General features: G+C 39.6%; 1 protein-coding gene across 7 annotated transcripts in view; it reads right to left on the reverse strand.

Moving 5' to 3' along the window:
* The window catches only part of EVI5L (ecotropic viral integration site 5 like), an 85358-nt gene that overhangs the window by 50842 nt on the left and 18719 nt on the right, over positions 1 to 15797 (reverse strand). For all 7 annotated transcript variants that reach the window (XR_015794716.1, XR_015794714.1, XR_015794715.1 and 4 more), the window contains exons 2-4: positions 5811 to 6037; positions 932 to 1121; positions 102 to 326 (exon numbers count right to left, since the gene is read on the reverse strand). Coding sequence is in view for 4 of the 7 variants with exons in the window: in XM_088133574.1 (XP_087989700.1) it covers positions 102 to 326; positions 932 to 1121; positions 5811 to 5992 (597 nt within the window). In the remaining 3 variants the exon portion in view is untranslated. The remainder of the gene's footprint in view (positions 1 to 101; positions 327 to 931; positions 1122 to 5810; positions 6038 to 15797) is intronic.

The raw sequence follows: 15797 nt of genomic DNA on the forward strand, positions 1-15797 counted from the left end.
GTTGAGACGGCTGAAGTTAATTTCATGAACTAGACCTCTATTTGCATACAAAGAGATATACACTGCATGTAATTTCGAAAGCAACTTTGTCTTCTACTTGCCTTCATAACATTGAAGAGAACCTCCTGGCCCAGACTGTCTTGCCCCTTGAAGAACTCATGTTCGGGGTATGTTCTGGCAATGTCCCTTCTGATTAGCTTTTCACAAGGAGAAGACATTTTCAGCAACTCTGAATATTGATTCTTCACAGGCATGTCCGTGGCACTGCACAAAAGCTGCCAAACGATTGCTCGGAAATGGTGAGGGATTCCTTTCCTTATGAGTTCCTAAGCAGTGGAGAAAAAAAGTACAAGATATTCCAAGTGACATTATGGAAAATTGGTCCCCACTCCATGCATTTTTCATATTTCTACCCTATATTGAAGGGATATAGTCAGTTTTAATCCCTTGATATAAACTAAGAGGGATACTGGGTAAATACTGTTATTGCATCCACAATTACAACACATCAAAGAATCAGCTTAATAAAGAGTCTCTAAATTAAGGTTTTCATACTCATCCTGAGGATCTTCTGGAATATCTGAATTCACAGAATAAATATTCAATACCTTAACCAACTGGCTTTCAGAAAACAATTTGTTTCAGCTTTACAGAGTTCTTGTATCACCATTTTACATGCATTTGTTGTGAAGAGCAGGAACATGTAATATATATTCTTGTAATACACTTCATTCTTACATAAAAATAATTTTCTGTTTCCTACTGCCTCACTTGTTCCAATCCACAACTATGATGCAGAAATATACAATCAGAAAAAGAAGTATTCTATACTATGCAAGTATACCAAGTATAACAAATGGAAACATGTCTATGACTTATAAAATAAGTCTTATAAAACATGTCTACCACTAGAGGCAATTACTTTCCTCACCTTGAGCAATTTCTCTTTTCTTTTCCTCCATTCTTCCCATTCATTGACAATCCTTCCCCATAAGATCCAGGTATCCTCTTCAAGATGGCTCAGATTGGATGATGCAGAAGAACTGGATACCAAAGACGACCCACTATTCCTTCGGGAGCCATTCATAGAGCGTAATGACTTTGAATCAGCTTCCAGAAGCCTTGAAAATGTCATAAAAATTAGTGGTATCTCTACCAGTTCCATAACTAGGGTAGACTTTAAAGCTCAACAGATGCTCCAGAGCATAACAAAACTTCCACACAAGCAAGCTTCTTCAAACATTTCAATTAAGAGGCAATACGACAGATGCAGAGATTAAGGTTGCCAAATGTTGAGAATTCTCTTGTAATGTTGAACATTCATCAAAAACTCTTCCATCTCTGAAGGAGAATGGAAGGATACATGTATAAGGTTATAATTTATGCAAATTATTCTGAGTCCAAGGATGGAGAGGACTCTTTGGAAAAAACCCTGATGCTGGGAAAGACTGAAGGCAAAAGGAGAAGAGGACGGCAGAGGATGAGATGGTTAGATAGCATCACTGAAGCAATGAGCATGAAACTGAGCAAACTCAGGGGGGCAGTGAAGGACAGGAAGGCCTGGCGTGATATGGTTCATGGGGTCACGAAGAGTCGGACACGACTTAATGACTGAACAACAACAACAATGGAGAGAAGACAGAACATAGCACCCTTCTTAGTTATAAAAGAATTTTAATATATAGTTAAAATCAAGGATATAGAGAAACTTTTCTATGTTTAGACTACATTCTGGTTTTACCAGTTTAAGATGAAAGGAAATTGTATTCTGTGACAATACTAGAAAATTAAAACAAACTGAATTCAGTTATTTTTACAAATCATTTTCAATGTAATTCTCTACAAGGTTATACTATATATCAGTTTGAAAGGTTTCTTTCACCTTTTAGCCAAATTTTGTACATTTACAGTTAAGAGCAGTATATACAATAAGTAATCTTATTCACTACCTACAGCTACATGAATTTGATTATTCAGATTCTCAGAATAGGAGCTGCTTACTCATCAACACAATACATTTTGCCATTAATTATTACCTCAGAGAGTTATAATAAAATAGTCACATAAAAAAAATTGCTTCAGGACTGAAAACAGCTTTTACATGTTATATCAAAAGGGGAAGTATTTCAAATGAGCAATCAACACTGGACAAAGGACCAAAATCATTGCCTTTGTACTCCAGATTTGATGTTTTCATTATAAGTTTTTTCATTGCAATAAAGCATTTGATGTTATGTTGCCACCACGTGAACATATAGCAATCAAACATTAATAGAAATAAGCTAACCGAAGGGGCGTACAGTCTTTTACATGTTTTAAGCAGCTGTCAAATCCAGACATACCAATTAACTGAAGGCAAAATCAAACTAGGATTCCCACTAATAGCCAGCTCAGTGCTGGATCTGGATCTACCTAGGCAAAAGTTCTGTCCCTATTTTGCATGGAGCTTGAGCAACTTTGATGTATAATGTAAAATGAAATATTAATAAATGGGTGGCCATCCATCCATCCCCATTCTTTTCACATCTGATTTAGCATTCATGCTCTAACATCTACCTCATGGGAAATACAATAATTGATACAAGGGAAAACATTTAATTGTTTGGAGCAAGGATCATTTAATTTTATGAATGAGAAATAGTCAATCCTTACTGAAATGGTGAAATATTCCCAAATTGTGCCTCTGCTTATCTTTTGATATTATGGAGGAACTGAAGCTGAACATGACAGAAAGCCCAAGGAGACTGTAAAATCATCATTAATATCAACGTTCATATTCTCACACAGAGATTGTTCCATATGATTAAAGTAAATTACTAAATGAAATTGCTGGCTATAAATGAGAGGGCTGACCTGGTATGCATTACCGAAACTTGGCTGAGCATCAGTGTGTGGGGGGGTGTTCCCTCTCTGAAATATGCCATTCTGGGTTGCAGTTATAGCACCAGTCATGATTCCAGAGCAGGGGTGGAGGTGCAACTGTTGAATCTCTGGCAGCTTTTACGCACTAGGTCCAGTTTTTGTCCTAGGGCAGTGGGAATCTGATCTGGTATTGCGGGATATTGACATTAGGTTCATGGATAGATCACTCCTGTCAGCCCCACTAGGTAGACCACACCAGGAAATCAACTCCTTAAAAAGGCTAGAGCTACTTTTATTGAGATTGGCTATAAAAACAGAATCTTGCAAATCTGATTGTGCTGATTGTCCTCCCTCTTATAGTTCAGTAAATTAGGAAAATGTCTGCCTTAGCCACTTCCAAATGTTATCTTGTTGCTCTGGACTTAAAACAATGTTTCAGCCCCTTTTTCCAAGGTAATGGCTCCTGCTCATCTCCATCTAAGTCTTCCTTTTAGCCTTGGGAGCCTCTGCAGCTATCCTCCACTATACTAAGGAAGGGCCTATTCGATTGATTTCCTCCAGACAACTGATCAACTTGAAAGCGTTCCAAAGGGACTTTGTGGTTTTAGGGAAGCTTGGTTGCATGGCCTGATTGAGGCCTTAGATGCAGCCTGGAATGAGTGGGCAGCAACAGCCTTAGATCAGATCCCACCTGTGCAGACTCTGTGGTTTTGGATCCTGGAGGACTCCTTGGTTTTCAAAGGAACTCCAGGAGATGAAAGAACACAAGATGCCTAGAGCACCACTGGAGGAAGACACAGAGTGAATCTGACCAAGTACAGATGAAAACATTTATTAGGGCTTACCTTGCACCATTAAAAGTGGCAAAGCAGGCTTACTCCTCTGCACTTACTGAACCTTGGGGTAACTAGCTCCCTTCTTGGTAAGGCAGGGCCAGGGGAACCCTTGTGAGGTCGCTTGATGACTATTCTAGGCATCTGTCAGATCAAGTTACTCAAATCTGCTTAGAGGTGGATTCTGGCTGGACAGGTCCTATGGAACTGACAGAGGCGTGGTCTTGCTAGGTAACCTATACAAAGAGTTCCAGTCTATCGGTGCTGAGGTAGTGGACATAGCCCTTGTGGCTGTGAGTTCTACCACCTGTGATTTAGATCCATGTCCCTCTTGGTTGGTCAAGGCCCCCCAGGAAATGACATGTAGATGGATCCAAGTGGTGATGAATGCTTCTTTGTGGGAGGGGATGATTCCATCTGCTTTGAAGGAGGCTGTGGTCTGTCCCCTCCTCAAGAAGCCCTTCCTGGATCCAACCATACTGGATAATCCAGTTTCCAAACTTCCCTTTTCAGGAAGCGGAGTATCTGGACCTTTCCAGTTGAGTTTCAGGCCAGGCTGTATTACTGAGATGGCACTGATCATGCTAGAGGGCTCATGATGGGGTAGTGCATCCATCCTGATCCTCCTGAATCCCTTGGTAGCTTTAAATACCATCAGTTGGGTATCATTCTAGACTGGCTCAGGGAGTTGAGAATGGGGGACACAGTTTTGTGGTGGTTCTCCTCCTTCTGAGGCCAGTTGGTGTAGGTGGGAAGGAGAGAGGTCTAATCCTAGACTTCTGATATGTGGGTTGCCTCAGGGCTCAACTCTCCCTGTTCCTATTCAACATCTATGGAAGTCAAAAGGTACTTCCGACCTTGAAAGAGCAAGAATACCCAGGATTGGAGTGGAGGAGAGAAGCGGAACCAACTTGCTGCTACTTGTTAAGCCCAGGCAAGGTAACCTGGGAAAGGAGGAGCCTCGAGAGACTAGGGGGATGAAGAGCAGGGAGGAAAGGAAGGGGCAACAGCAGCACAGCCACGCCACAACTCCTCATCATTTCCCTGGCAAGCAGGCACTCTCTCTAGCACCTCCGCTGGCACACATACCATTACTTGGGAGACAAATGTCTTCTCCCTCACAGTCCTCACCCTCTCCCATACATGCCATCACCATGCTTGAAGCTGTTCAGCATCTTTCTACTCAGGGAGCAGAAGCTGAATTAATCCGTCTCCCCTCCCCTTTCAATCTATGCTGCTTCTACAATGTCCATCTGATGTAAGGGAGCACATGCAGTTGGTGTTCAGAATGGAGAACTGACTTTTAAAACTTAATTTGGTGCCATATGTACAACTTGCAGACCTGCTTGTGGCAGCCCTGCCTACCAGATCTTCCTAGGGGCGGGGTGGGGGAATGCTCCAGGTCCCCTCTCTGAAACAACGTTGTCTTATGGGACTCATAAGCCTTCTCTGTTGTGGTGCCTGGCTTTGGGATCCAACAACCTCAACCTTATTAGCTTTCTGGAAGCCTATGAAGACCTCGCTCTTTCCTCAGGCATTAAGACCAGGACATTAGCGGAAGTCCAATATGCCTGTTGCTGTGTGAGCTGTTTCAAGGCACCTTAGCTATAAGGTGATGATTATTCTTATTCTTGATGATGATTATTCTTATTCTTAATTGCATTCCATACTGTCTTATATTAGCTTTTTTTTTAATGAATATGGTTGTTTTTAGTGTGTTGTTTGTTAGCTGTCCAGAATTACTTGTTTGGGATGTATGGCTATATAACTTGTCCAATAAATAGATATCTAACTTAAAGACTGTTGATACTGAAGCAGATATTTTTTATGCCCAGTAACAGTATTGCCAGATAGATTAAAGGAAAGAATCAGAACTTAACTGTTATCTATGAATGTCTTCCATTTGGTGACAAAGTTCTATTTACTGTTTGCACATTGATGCTTCAGGAAATATTTAAACTGTGTATTTACAGGGACCATCCAGTAAACCTAGAGCATCCAGCAAACATTTAAATTGTATACTTACACAGAACACTAGCCCTGATCTATAAGCTATTTATATCCCCTGACTTTCAGTCAGCAGTAGAGCAATACTGGAACTTCAAAATGTCCTACCTGTTTTGTTCTTCCAACTTGGCTAATAGCTCCAACTCATCTGGGCTCAGGTTCTCAGAATCAGAAGTAGGGGAACATGCAGGCATAGAGTTGACAGAAGAGAGTGCTTCATGGGAAGAAGAGTCAGGGCTGACTGCTGGACTTGCCATCTCCAGCAATTTGAGAGTAACAGGAATATTCATTCAGAAAGTCCTCAGAAACAGTGATCAGGAAAGTTAAGGAATCACCTGCAAATGACAACAGAGTATTTAAAACAGCAGACTTTTTCTCCCTTCTACTTCATAATTGATGTCAACATAAGCCATTCACAAGATTGGATCGTAAACTTTCTAGTTTAAGACTCTACAGGAGAATTGCTACCACAGATCAAATAAGAAAGAAACCAAGGGTTTCCAAGAATTCCAAGATAACCAAGGGTTCTTTGTTTTTACATTTCTTTTGTGAAGAAGCATTTCTTTTCATATAAGCATTTTGATTTTCCCAATAATTCTTAGAAACATTTGGCTGCAAAAATTGTAAAATAATCAGGGGATATGAACCGCTTTTCCAAAAACAAACCAGTATAACTTGAATTAAGTCACAGCACAGAGCTCAACAAATTCTATCCTTGCCAAACACTCAGGATAGCCCATTGTATTTTTCAGCAGAATCAGTATTATGAATGAATAGTCTACAAGCCTTCTTTAAAAAGACATCCACATGGTCACTTTCTGCTTGTAGCATTAAACTAAAAAAAAAAAAATTAACAAAAAAAGTAAATACACAATTCTCTTAAAAAGTAACTAGATTAATATAATTAATTTGAATATTATACTAGACCTATTAATTTTAAAACTGAGTCATTGCTTCTGCAGATTATGCTGAGATAATGGAGACCTATACATAGAAATAAAAGAGGCATTCAATGGGAACAATTTGGAAGGTGCTGGTGTTGCTGCTTGGAACTAAGACAGTTAAAGGACCACACCATAAACATAAACTACATTTGCCTTTCACAGCTGTTTCATACTCTCCTGACTTTGGTCAGACTGAAAAAAGCTTCTTCTGCTGTGGAGTTTGATATAGAATGCTTGTACAAAGAGATCTGCCAAGCACTAATTTGTGGGACTTCTCCTGGATCGTTTCTGCCCATCCTACCAGACAGCGCAGACTAGGCATGCTCCAGGTCCCACTGGTGAAGCAGTGTCACCTGGTGAACCCCAGGAAGTGTGCCTTCTCTGTCATGGTGGCTTCCTTATGGAACAGACTTTCCATGAGATATGGACAGCCCCAATCCTGCTGGCCTTCCAGAAGGCTGTGAAGAATGGCTGTGGAGTCGGAGTCGTGGAGTTGGAGTCAGAGTCGGAAGCAATTCTTGGGTCACTGGAGTCAGAGTTGGTAAAAATGTACCAACTCTGACTCCTAATAAATTTAAATTGTATATAATATAAATAATATAATAGTTAAAATTTCCTATTTCATAGATAATAATTTAACCTATTTTTTTCAGGATATATTTTAATTTCAAGTTCTCTGCAAATTTCAAAATATAACACATTTTGGAAATACATAATTAGTATATTTATAATTTATTTCCTATATTGATATATAACTAAAGGAGTCAGAGGTACCATGAATAAAGGAGTCGGAGACGGTTTTATGTGTTGACTCCACAGCCCTGCTGTGAAGAGCTGGCTTTTCCCCCAGGCCTTGTGGCTGGGATGTTGATGGAGTTCGGGTGTCGGTGTGGTTATGTTTGATGTATCGATAGTGTGATTTTTAGGGGCCTTGACCCAGTTTCTTTTTAACAGATTTCTACAATTTGATTGAAGTTCTGTTTCTGTTCATCACCCAGAGTTCTCTGGGTAGATGGACAGCTATATAAATTTGCTAAACAAACAAACAAACAAACAAACATACTTTCAGACTTTTTGATTTGTTCATGCTTTGTCAATAATTCATTTTACTTGGTGTTCACCTTATTTGTTCTGCTGCACTTGTTGGTCATTTGGTGGCTTTTAACTATGTTTCATACACAGTGATTCTGCTTTAGGTAACTCAAAAGAGCAGCCTTACATTTTACAATGCATCAAGGTTGCATTTTGGATACCTATCTCTCTTAGTTTTAGAGAAATCCGATGCTTTGTTACACATTTCCTCAGTTGCCCTGCATCACCATGCTGATATCCAGCCACTGTCCTGTATCTGCAGGCATGCTGCTCCATCAAAAAAGTGCAAAGGAGCAGGGGGACTTGAAGATATAGAAATCGCTATAATGTGGCCTAACAGTTGGAGTGCAGTAGTTATCAAGACATGCAGACTAGGGTAACTTACTCATAGCACATAAATTTATTGAAATTTAGCATTCAGTATTATCCCTGCTCAGTCATGTAAACATTATTAAGAGGCCATCCTTCTAACACAAAGCTACAGGAGCATCCACTTCATAACCCCCACAGGTGCCATACTGGGGACTTAGCACATAAATCCCACACTTCATGACACTGGAACAACTATCAATAGTTTTGACACAAGAGATGATGAAGATTTACCATTTATCTCCATATATAAAGACCAAAATGATTTAAAGGAACATGTGGTTGTTGTGATGTGTGAAAAAAGTAAACCCATACAATAGTATTTTTGAATATTAGTTTAATATTCTGCCTTTCTTCCAAGAGTACTTGGTGCTATAAATAACACTCCCACCTCCAATAATTTTCTCTAACTATCCTGTAGAGTAGGTTCCCCAAAACTCACAGTGAACTTTCATGGCTTAAAAGTCACTTGGGGCTGGTCTCCCAGTCCTAACTTAATACCTTAGCCATTACACCACATTGGTCCTCAAGATCTGTATTTTGTTTGCTCTGATGCTAAGAGAAGCAGCAGGAAGAAAATATTTCATTGCATTTGAAGAAACATAAGATTAGTCTATGCTTAAAACATCCTCCATTTTCTTTGAATCCTGCTCACATCATAAACAGTAATCTCTCTCTAATCTTGTACTCCAGAACCATTCCATTATCTCTTGATTTTTATAAATCAGAATTTCAATACAACAGATCTATTCTAAAAGCTGTCAAAGAAAAATAGTAGCCAAGTGTTTCCTCATACAACTGATGTTATTGCATTATTTTTTTGGAGTACAAGAGCAGATAAACAGTGTTGTTGGAGAAATAGAAAAGAGATTAAACCTTGAGAGAAAGGCAATTACAAACTTAGACAAGACCTACCAGATAAAGAGATTCTAATGACAACAAAGATCAGACTATTTAGAACAATGCGTTTTTTTCAGTGTAAAGTATTGCTGTAAATGTTTGATACTGAGAAATAAGCAAGAGAAAAAAGATATCTCTGAACTATGCATTTGGAGATCATTACTAACAGTGCCATGGACTATAAGAAGAATAAACAGGTCCTTGAAGAAACAAAGACTGCTCCCTTGAGGCAATGATCAGCAAGCAGAAACTTACGTATATGGGGCATGGGATGCAAGAAGATAATGGACTAGAAAAAAATAATTACACTTGGCTAGATTGATGGAAGAAAGAAAAAGATTACAGACAAGGTAGATGGAGAGGATTTAGAGAAATAATGTCCTTGGAAGATTTACTGATTGCTGCTAGGATTTGGCTGAGATAGTAGACATTTGTCTATATTAGTGCTTCCCAAACTTTTTCCTTTATTACCCAAAATCCTAACTTCGAATGGTTGTGAATGAATGCTTGTAACTTGAGGACTACCTGTATTATAAAAACAATATCACTGAATGATCTTTATGTCATTTCAACAATTATCATTGGTAATTTCATTGATTTTTGTCTTAATAGAAATATGTTGGGAGATTTTTGAAAAATGTAGCACATGTGGAAATCTTTAAGTCAATGTAAGTGTCCCTGTTGTGACTGGGTAATGAGTTCATGTAGTCATTACCCAAAGAAAAACCACTTTTACCCAATTTTGAGTAATTTACCCAGGCTTGGGAAGCACCGGTCTACACAATCACCGGGGGGGGGGGGGCGCCATGATTCAGTAGCACCTTGTTGTTGTTCAGTCATTAAGTCGTGTCTGACTCTTCATGACCCCGTGAACCATATCGTGGCAGGCCTTCCTGTCCTTCACTGCCTCCCTGAGTTTGCTCAGTTTCATAGAGAATTACTGAAAGGCTGCTATCCCTCCCGCAGTCTCAGGGTGTCATCCAAGAGAACTGTTTCACGTGGCTGAGCACATTGGGACTGTAAAGGGAAAGTGAAATTTTATCACAACTGTGATAAATTTGTGTAACACCTCAAGGAGAAAGAATTGACTTTTAATTGAAAGCTGTAGCATTAACAATATCAAAGGAAATATCTAGAGGAGCACCAAATCAGGATTTTGGAGATCAGCTTCAGCTTCTGCAATCTAAGTAGAACAAAATGCTTGAATTGATACATTTCATAACTTATAATCTTAATGTGCAGTCTGTTTTATCTGATTATAGCTAGCAAATAGGGACTGGCAGGTGGATTCAGGAAGATGTAAATGTCTCATATCATTATACTAGGTGTTTTAAAACAGGCAGTAATTGAATCTCTTAAAAAAAAAAAACATTGTGGATCCCATAGATGAAAATTGCTGTCCAGTGACTAATATTACTTTGGAGTTCAGATTTCTGAATATTAACAATTTGAGATATTTTTGGAGGAAACAAATTCTCTAGACCCATTCCAATCTCACTGATGGCCAGATTTTGGGACTGAAAGCCTTGGTTGCTCTAAATTACCTGTCTTTGTCACATAGATAGGATCAAACATTATATGTCATCAGGAAGGGAACTTGTAATTAATCTTTAAAGCAGTATGTGTAATAGCTACTGTATATACATGTACTTCAACTTGAGGTTTCATTTGTCAACTCTTAATTCAGTGACAGAAGAGCTTCTTCAAAGTTCATAGCAAATCTCAAAGAAAAAAAGTAATACACTGGGGACACGGTGCACGAACACAGCGGATGTTAAGATACCATTTCCAAGAGTATAAAGAAACAAAAAAGGAGTACAAAACGCTTGGCACTACATAGATGTAGATAAAACTGTTCACTAAGGTCTGGGGGAAAAACTAAAAATGTAAAAGATACACATGACACTAGAGTAATGTTTATTGATTTGTTATTTTTGATGTTTATTAGTTTACACTGTACCTTGTGATCTCTGTTTGCTAATATACAATGAGTAGCTATCATATGATGAAACTTTGCATTACTAAACTCAATTCTGGTACAAGGCAAATGCTTGGGGAAAACCTCTGAATAATTTTAATATAAAGAGACAAAAGCTTTTTGAGTCTTTTAAGCTGCTATACAGAGCTCACAGGACCTCATTAAACTGATTTTCTGCTTACACTTATACTTTTAAACTTACACTTTTATAAGGTATTTCAGATGAACCTACTAATTCTGTCTTCCATATTCTAAGTGGCTTTAAAATCCTGTCTTATTTTGTTCTCTTTTTATTGTAAAGAATGTTGAGGGGCAAACAGATAGGATACAAATCATATAAATAAAAATCAAGTGAAGAACAGTGACAACTGAGAAATGCAGCTAACAGTTGGCAGTCAAAAAGACAAAAAATGAAGCTCCTTAGTTAAACCTATCATACTCCTCCAGTGAATTGGCAATTGCAGTTGCAAACCCTTTTAGCTTCAGAAGCAGGCAACAAATTCTGTCTCACCCTAGGACCTTGTACCCCTCAATCTCCCAATCTAGCCTCCATCATAATAGTAGAATTTAAGAAACTAGAAGCATAGGTTAAATCAGACAACGCTGTGGGATGGGATGATATCCCTGCTAAACTTTTCAAAATTAATATTCACTGGTAGGCACTAATTTTAGCAGCCTCTTTTTCTGTCATTGATTCCTTGCTGGTAATTTCAAAAGACTGACAATTATTATTCCCAGTTATAAAAGAGGCTCCTGTGCAGACCCTAGCAATTATCATCCCATTAATCTGCTGTATGTAACCAGCAAACCATATTCAAGATATCTTTGTTTTGCAATTGGCTGGAGTCTGAGAAAAACCCACAAACAGGCTAGTTTTAGAACTGGCAATTCTACAATTGACCACTGCCTGAATTTCAACATCTGGCAGAAAAATACAGTGCCAACCCTCATGGGGCCCTTCATGCTGCCTTTATTGATCTTAAATTTGCCTTTGATTCTATCCCAAATGACAGACTTTGGAAAAAGCCGGAGATTTTGATCATAGGTCAACTGCACAAACACAGTTTTCTTAAGGTCAGTTGAAATGCCCAAGGACACTTGACACAAAGCATCCCTGAAAACAAGTGAATGAAAGATTGTTGTATACAGGTAGTCCTTGCTTAATAACAATAGGGACTGGAAAATTCATCATTAAGCAGCGTGGCCATTAAGCGAGGCATCACGTGATAGCACCTGATTTTACAACATTTTTTGCAGCAGTTGTTAAACAAGTCACCGCGGTCAATAAGCAAATCATGTGGTTCCTCATTGATTTTGCTTGCTGGAAACTGGCTCAGAAGGTCGTAAATGGCGATCATGTGACCCTGGGATGCTCCATCCGTCATATAAGTGTGAGCTGGTTTCATGTGACCATGGAAGTGCTGCAATGGTCATAAGTGAAAGGACTGGTTATAAGTTCCTTTTTTAGTGCCATTGTAACTTCAAATGGTTGTTAAATGAGGACTACCTGTACTGGCTCCTTTCCTGTTCAATCTTTATTTAAACTCTGTAGTCTAAATGCTTAGAAACACCAAACACTATTCCTCACTTCTGGCCAAAACAGAAATTCCACCTCACTTTATGCCAATGACATTGTCATTATTTCTTTCCTGGTGCTGAGATTAAGAAGAACATTATAGTCCTTTGCAATGTATTGTGAAGAAGACTCAACATACTCTAAAACCAAAGTTATGATCTTTTCAAGAAAACAAATTAGACACAAATGGTAGATTAGTGGTCATGTTATTGTGCAAATGAGGCAATACAAATATTTGGGCATAGCATTTCAGGATTCAGGAACATGGAATGTCCAAACCCTTCAGGCCACAGAACACGGCCAGAGGTCAGCATCTGCCAGTTTATATCATCAACTCTCTGGGTTTTCCAGGAGAAAACATCATCCAATTTCTTTACAATGCATAAAAGACCACCATCTTGAAAAAATACAATCTAAATTCCCAAGGGTGATCTTTTGTACTGTATTCCCTGTTGTGTTCTAAGTGCCACAGAATGAACTGAAGCTGGCTTTATTTCTTTAGAAACTACAGTCTAGCAAAGCAGCTTGTCTAATCTAAGATGATATATTGTCCAGGTCTATGTGAAGGAATGGTTGGATGAAGACCGCGCTCGGGGAGATAAGCATTCCCTTAGCCCCCAACAGGAGCATGGGAAGTTTAAGAAGATGAAACTGGCACCACCCTAAGGAATTCACGGTGTTTGGGCTTGCTGGCTTGGGAAGTTAGGTTCAGTCTGGAGAGATTTCTGTCTTGAGGTGGAAGCTAATAAACGCAACAGAACTGTATCTGCACTGTTTTGTGGAGTTCCTTGGGCTGAACCTGACAGTCTAGCCCCCTTAACTCTGTATGATCAACATCACTCCAAGTATACAATTTCACTGGAATCAACACCAAGAGGTTGCAGCATTTCTCCACCTCTTATGGCATCAGTTAGATATGCAAAAGCCAAAGACACCATAAAACATGTCAACAGTATACTGATAAACAAAATTACATTAGTGGAACCACAGGTTTCTATGCAGTCAGAAATCCAACTAGAATTTTCATCCTGTCCTATTTTTTAGTGATTTATTCTCAAGGCATCAATGTGCCTTTTCTTTAGCCTGTTTAGATGACTTACCCTCTGCAATTATACAAGGTAGATTTGCTAGTGTCCTATGAGACATCTCCATGCCTTTCTTGATCTGCAGAGTCAGTGGCACGTGTATTAAAGTACTATACAAGGACTCCCAACATTTATTCATACCACCTCTTTCTAACCAAATACCCAGGTAGATCAGAAACCTTTTAGGTTAACTATCTTAGATTTAAGGTGACAAAATGTCAGGATCTACGCAAACCAGATTCTTCAATTGTTTTAATATGCTTTAATTACTAATTATACTTTTGCTTTAACTGCGAATCATAGATCAATAGTGTAATGCTGGGAATGTTATTCTAACCGTTTGCTTGACCTGCCATAAAGGGGGGAAAGGAGGAAGCCAGGTGCCGTTATCTCTATCTTGAGCCAGACATCCAAGGCCAGGAGGTGTGAGAACTGGAGCAAGGCACGAAGAGCTGCAAGCGGGAATAGAAACCTAGAAGGGGGGGAAGTTGGGCTTAAAAAGACAAGGCTTTGCTATGTTGAGGCAGACTCAACAAACTATGGTGCTGTATGCTTCTCCTGAATAAAGAAATCTGTGATGGAACTCTTTGGACTCCAGAGGATTTACTGAACTTTGGGACTGAGTGTGCAGACTATGACATTTTGTTGAGTCTCCTAAACAAGTACGCTGGGCCCAATTCTTATCAGGCTCCATGTCTAGGAATGACATCTCCCCCGTCAGCTCTTCCATGCTCCACAACTTACTTTTACGCCGGTCGGGCTTCCGTGGCACCGGGAGAGACGGGTAGGTGCCGGTCAGAGATTCCTTCCCCATGGATCCACCTACAGCCCCGGCCACGGGGCATTCCTCCTCCATTTCCGCAGCCGCGGTCGGCTTTTCGAGGGATTTCTCCACGGTGGTGGTTTCCCCGGTAAATCCCTCGTAAAGTGGGGTGAGACTCAACAAAATGTTTTGGGTTGGGAACCACCTAAAACTAGAAGGCAATTGCAAAGTTTCTTGGGCTTTGCCAATTTTTATCGCCAATTCATTCCAAACTTTGCACAAGTGGCTTTGCCGTTAACAGATTTACTAAAAACAAAAGGCAAAGTTATGGCGAAAGCTCAAAAACCCGGGGCCCCGTTAACATGGACAAAAGAGTGCCAAAGAGCTTTTGAGGCTCTGAAAGCTTTATTTACAGCAGAGCCAATTTTGAAACACCCAGACCCTGACAAGCCTTTTGTAATACAGGCCGATGCCTCAGACGTAGCAATTGGGGCTGTTTTACTTCAAAAAGATGAAGAGGGTGCACTCAAACCCTGTGCTTATATTTCTCGCAAATTTACTGATACAGAAAGAAGGTGGCTTGTTTGGGAAAAGGAGGCTTTTGCAGTACGCTGGGCCCTTATGACCTGGAGGCATCTCCTAGAGGGAGGAGCCCAGCCATTTGAAGTATGGACAGACCACAAGAATTTGGAGTCTCTTACAGCTCCAAGAAAGTTGTCTCCTAAACAAGTACGCTGGGCCCAATTCTTCAGTCGCTTTAACTTCACTTTAAAATTCATACCAGGGGGAAAAAATTTTTTAGCTGATGCATTATCAAGATTGCCTCAGCATAACAGCCAAAGAGAACAGGTGGTAGCCCCGGTAATCCTTAAAGCACCACCTCAACTAGAACCTGGCTCAGTGGCCCTAACCAGATCTCAAGCAAAACTCCAAAAACAAAACCCTACCAACGACCTACTCCAAAAGATAAATGCTGCTTTGGATTCTGATGAATGGTTCCAAAATAATAAAAATACTTTAACCCATAAAGACCAAGCTTGGTGGATGGGAGACAAGCTTTATGTTCCACTTTCATTTCGTAAACAAATTCTAGAAAGGGGACATGATGACAAGACTTCAGGCCATTTTGGATTTATAAAAACCTTACACCTTCTGCGCAGGCAATTTTGGTGGCCAACAATGAGAAAAGACATTTCTGACTATGTTTCTACATGCCCTGTATGTGCAATGTCAAAGAAGAGAGGGGGTAAACCTCTCGGCCTTCTTCAATCTGTAGCATCTCCAAAAAAACCTTGGGAAGAAATTTCCATGGACTTTATTGTGGACCTACCTCTGAGTAATCACAACACAGTGATTTGGGTTGTAGTGGATCTATTTTCTAAACAAGC

Source organism: Python bivittatus, unplaced genomic scaffold (assembly GCF_059951505.1).
Source record: "Python bivittatus isolate LINGU-HERP-01145 unplaced genomic scaffold, Pbiv_v1 ctg000080_np1212, whole genome shotgun sequence".
NCBI classification, from domain to species: Eukaryota; Metazoa; Chordata; class Lepidosauria; order Squamata; family Pythonidae; genus Python; species Python bivittatus.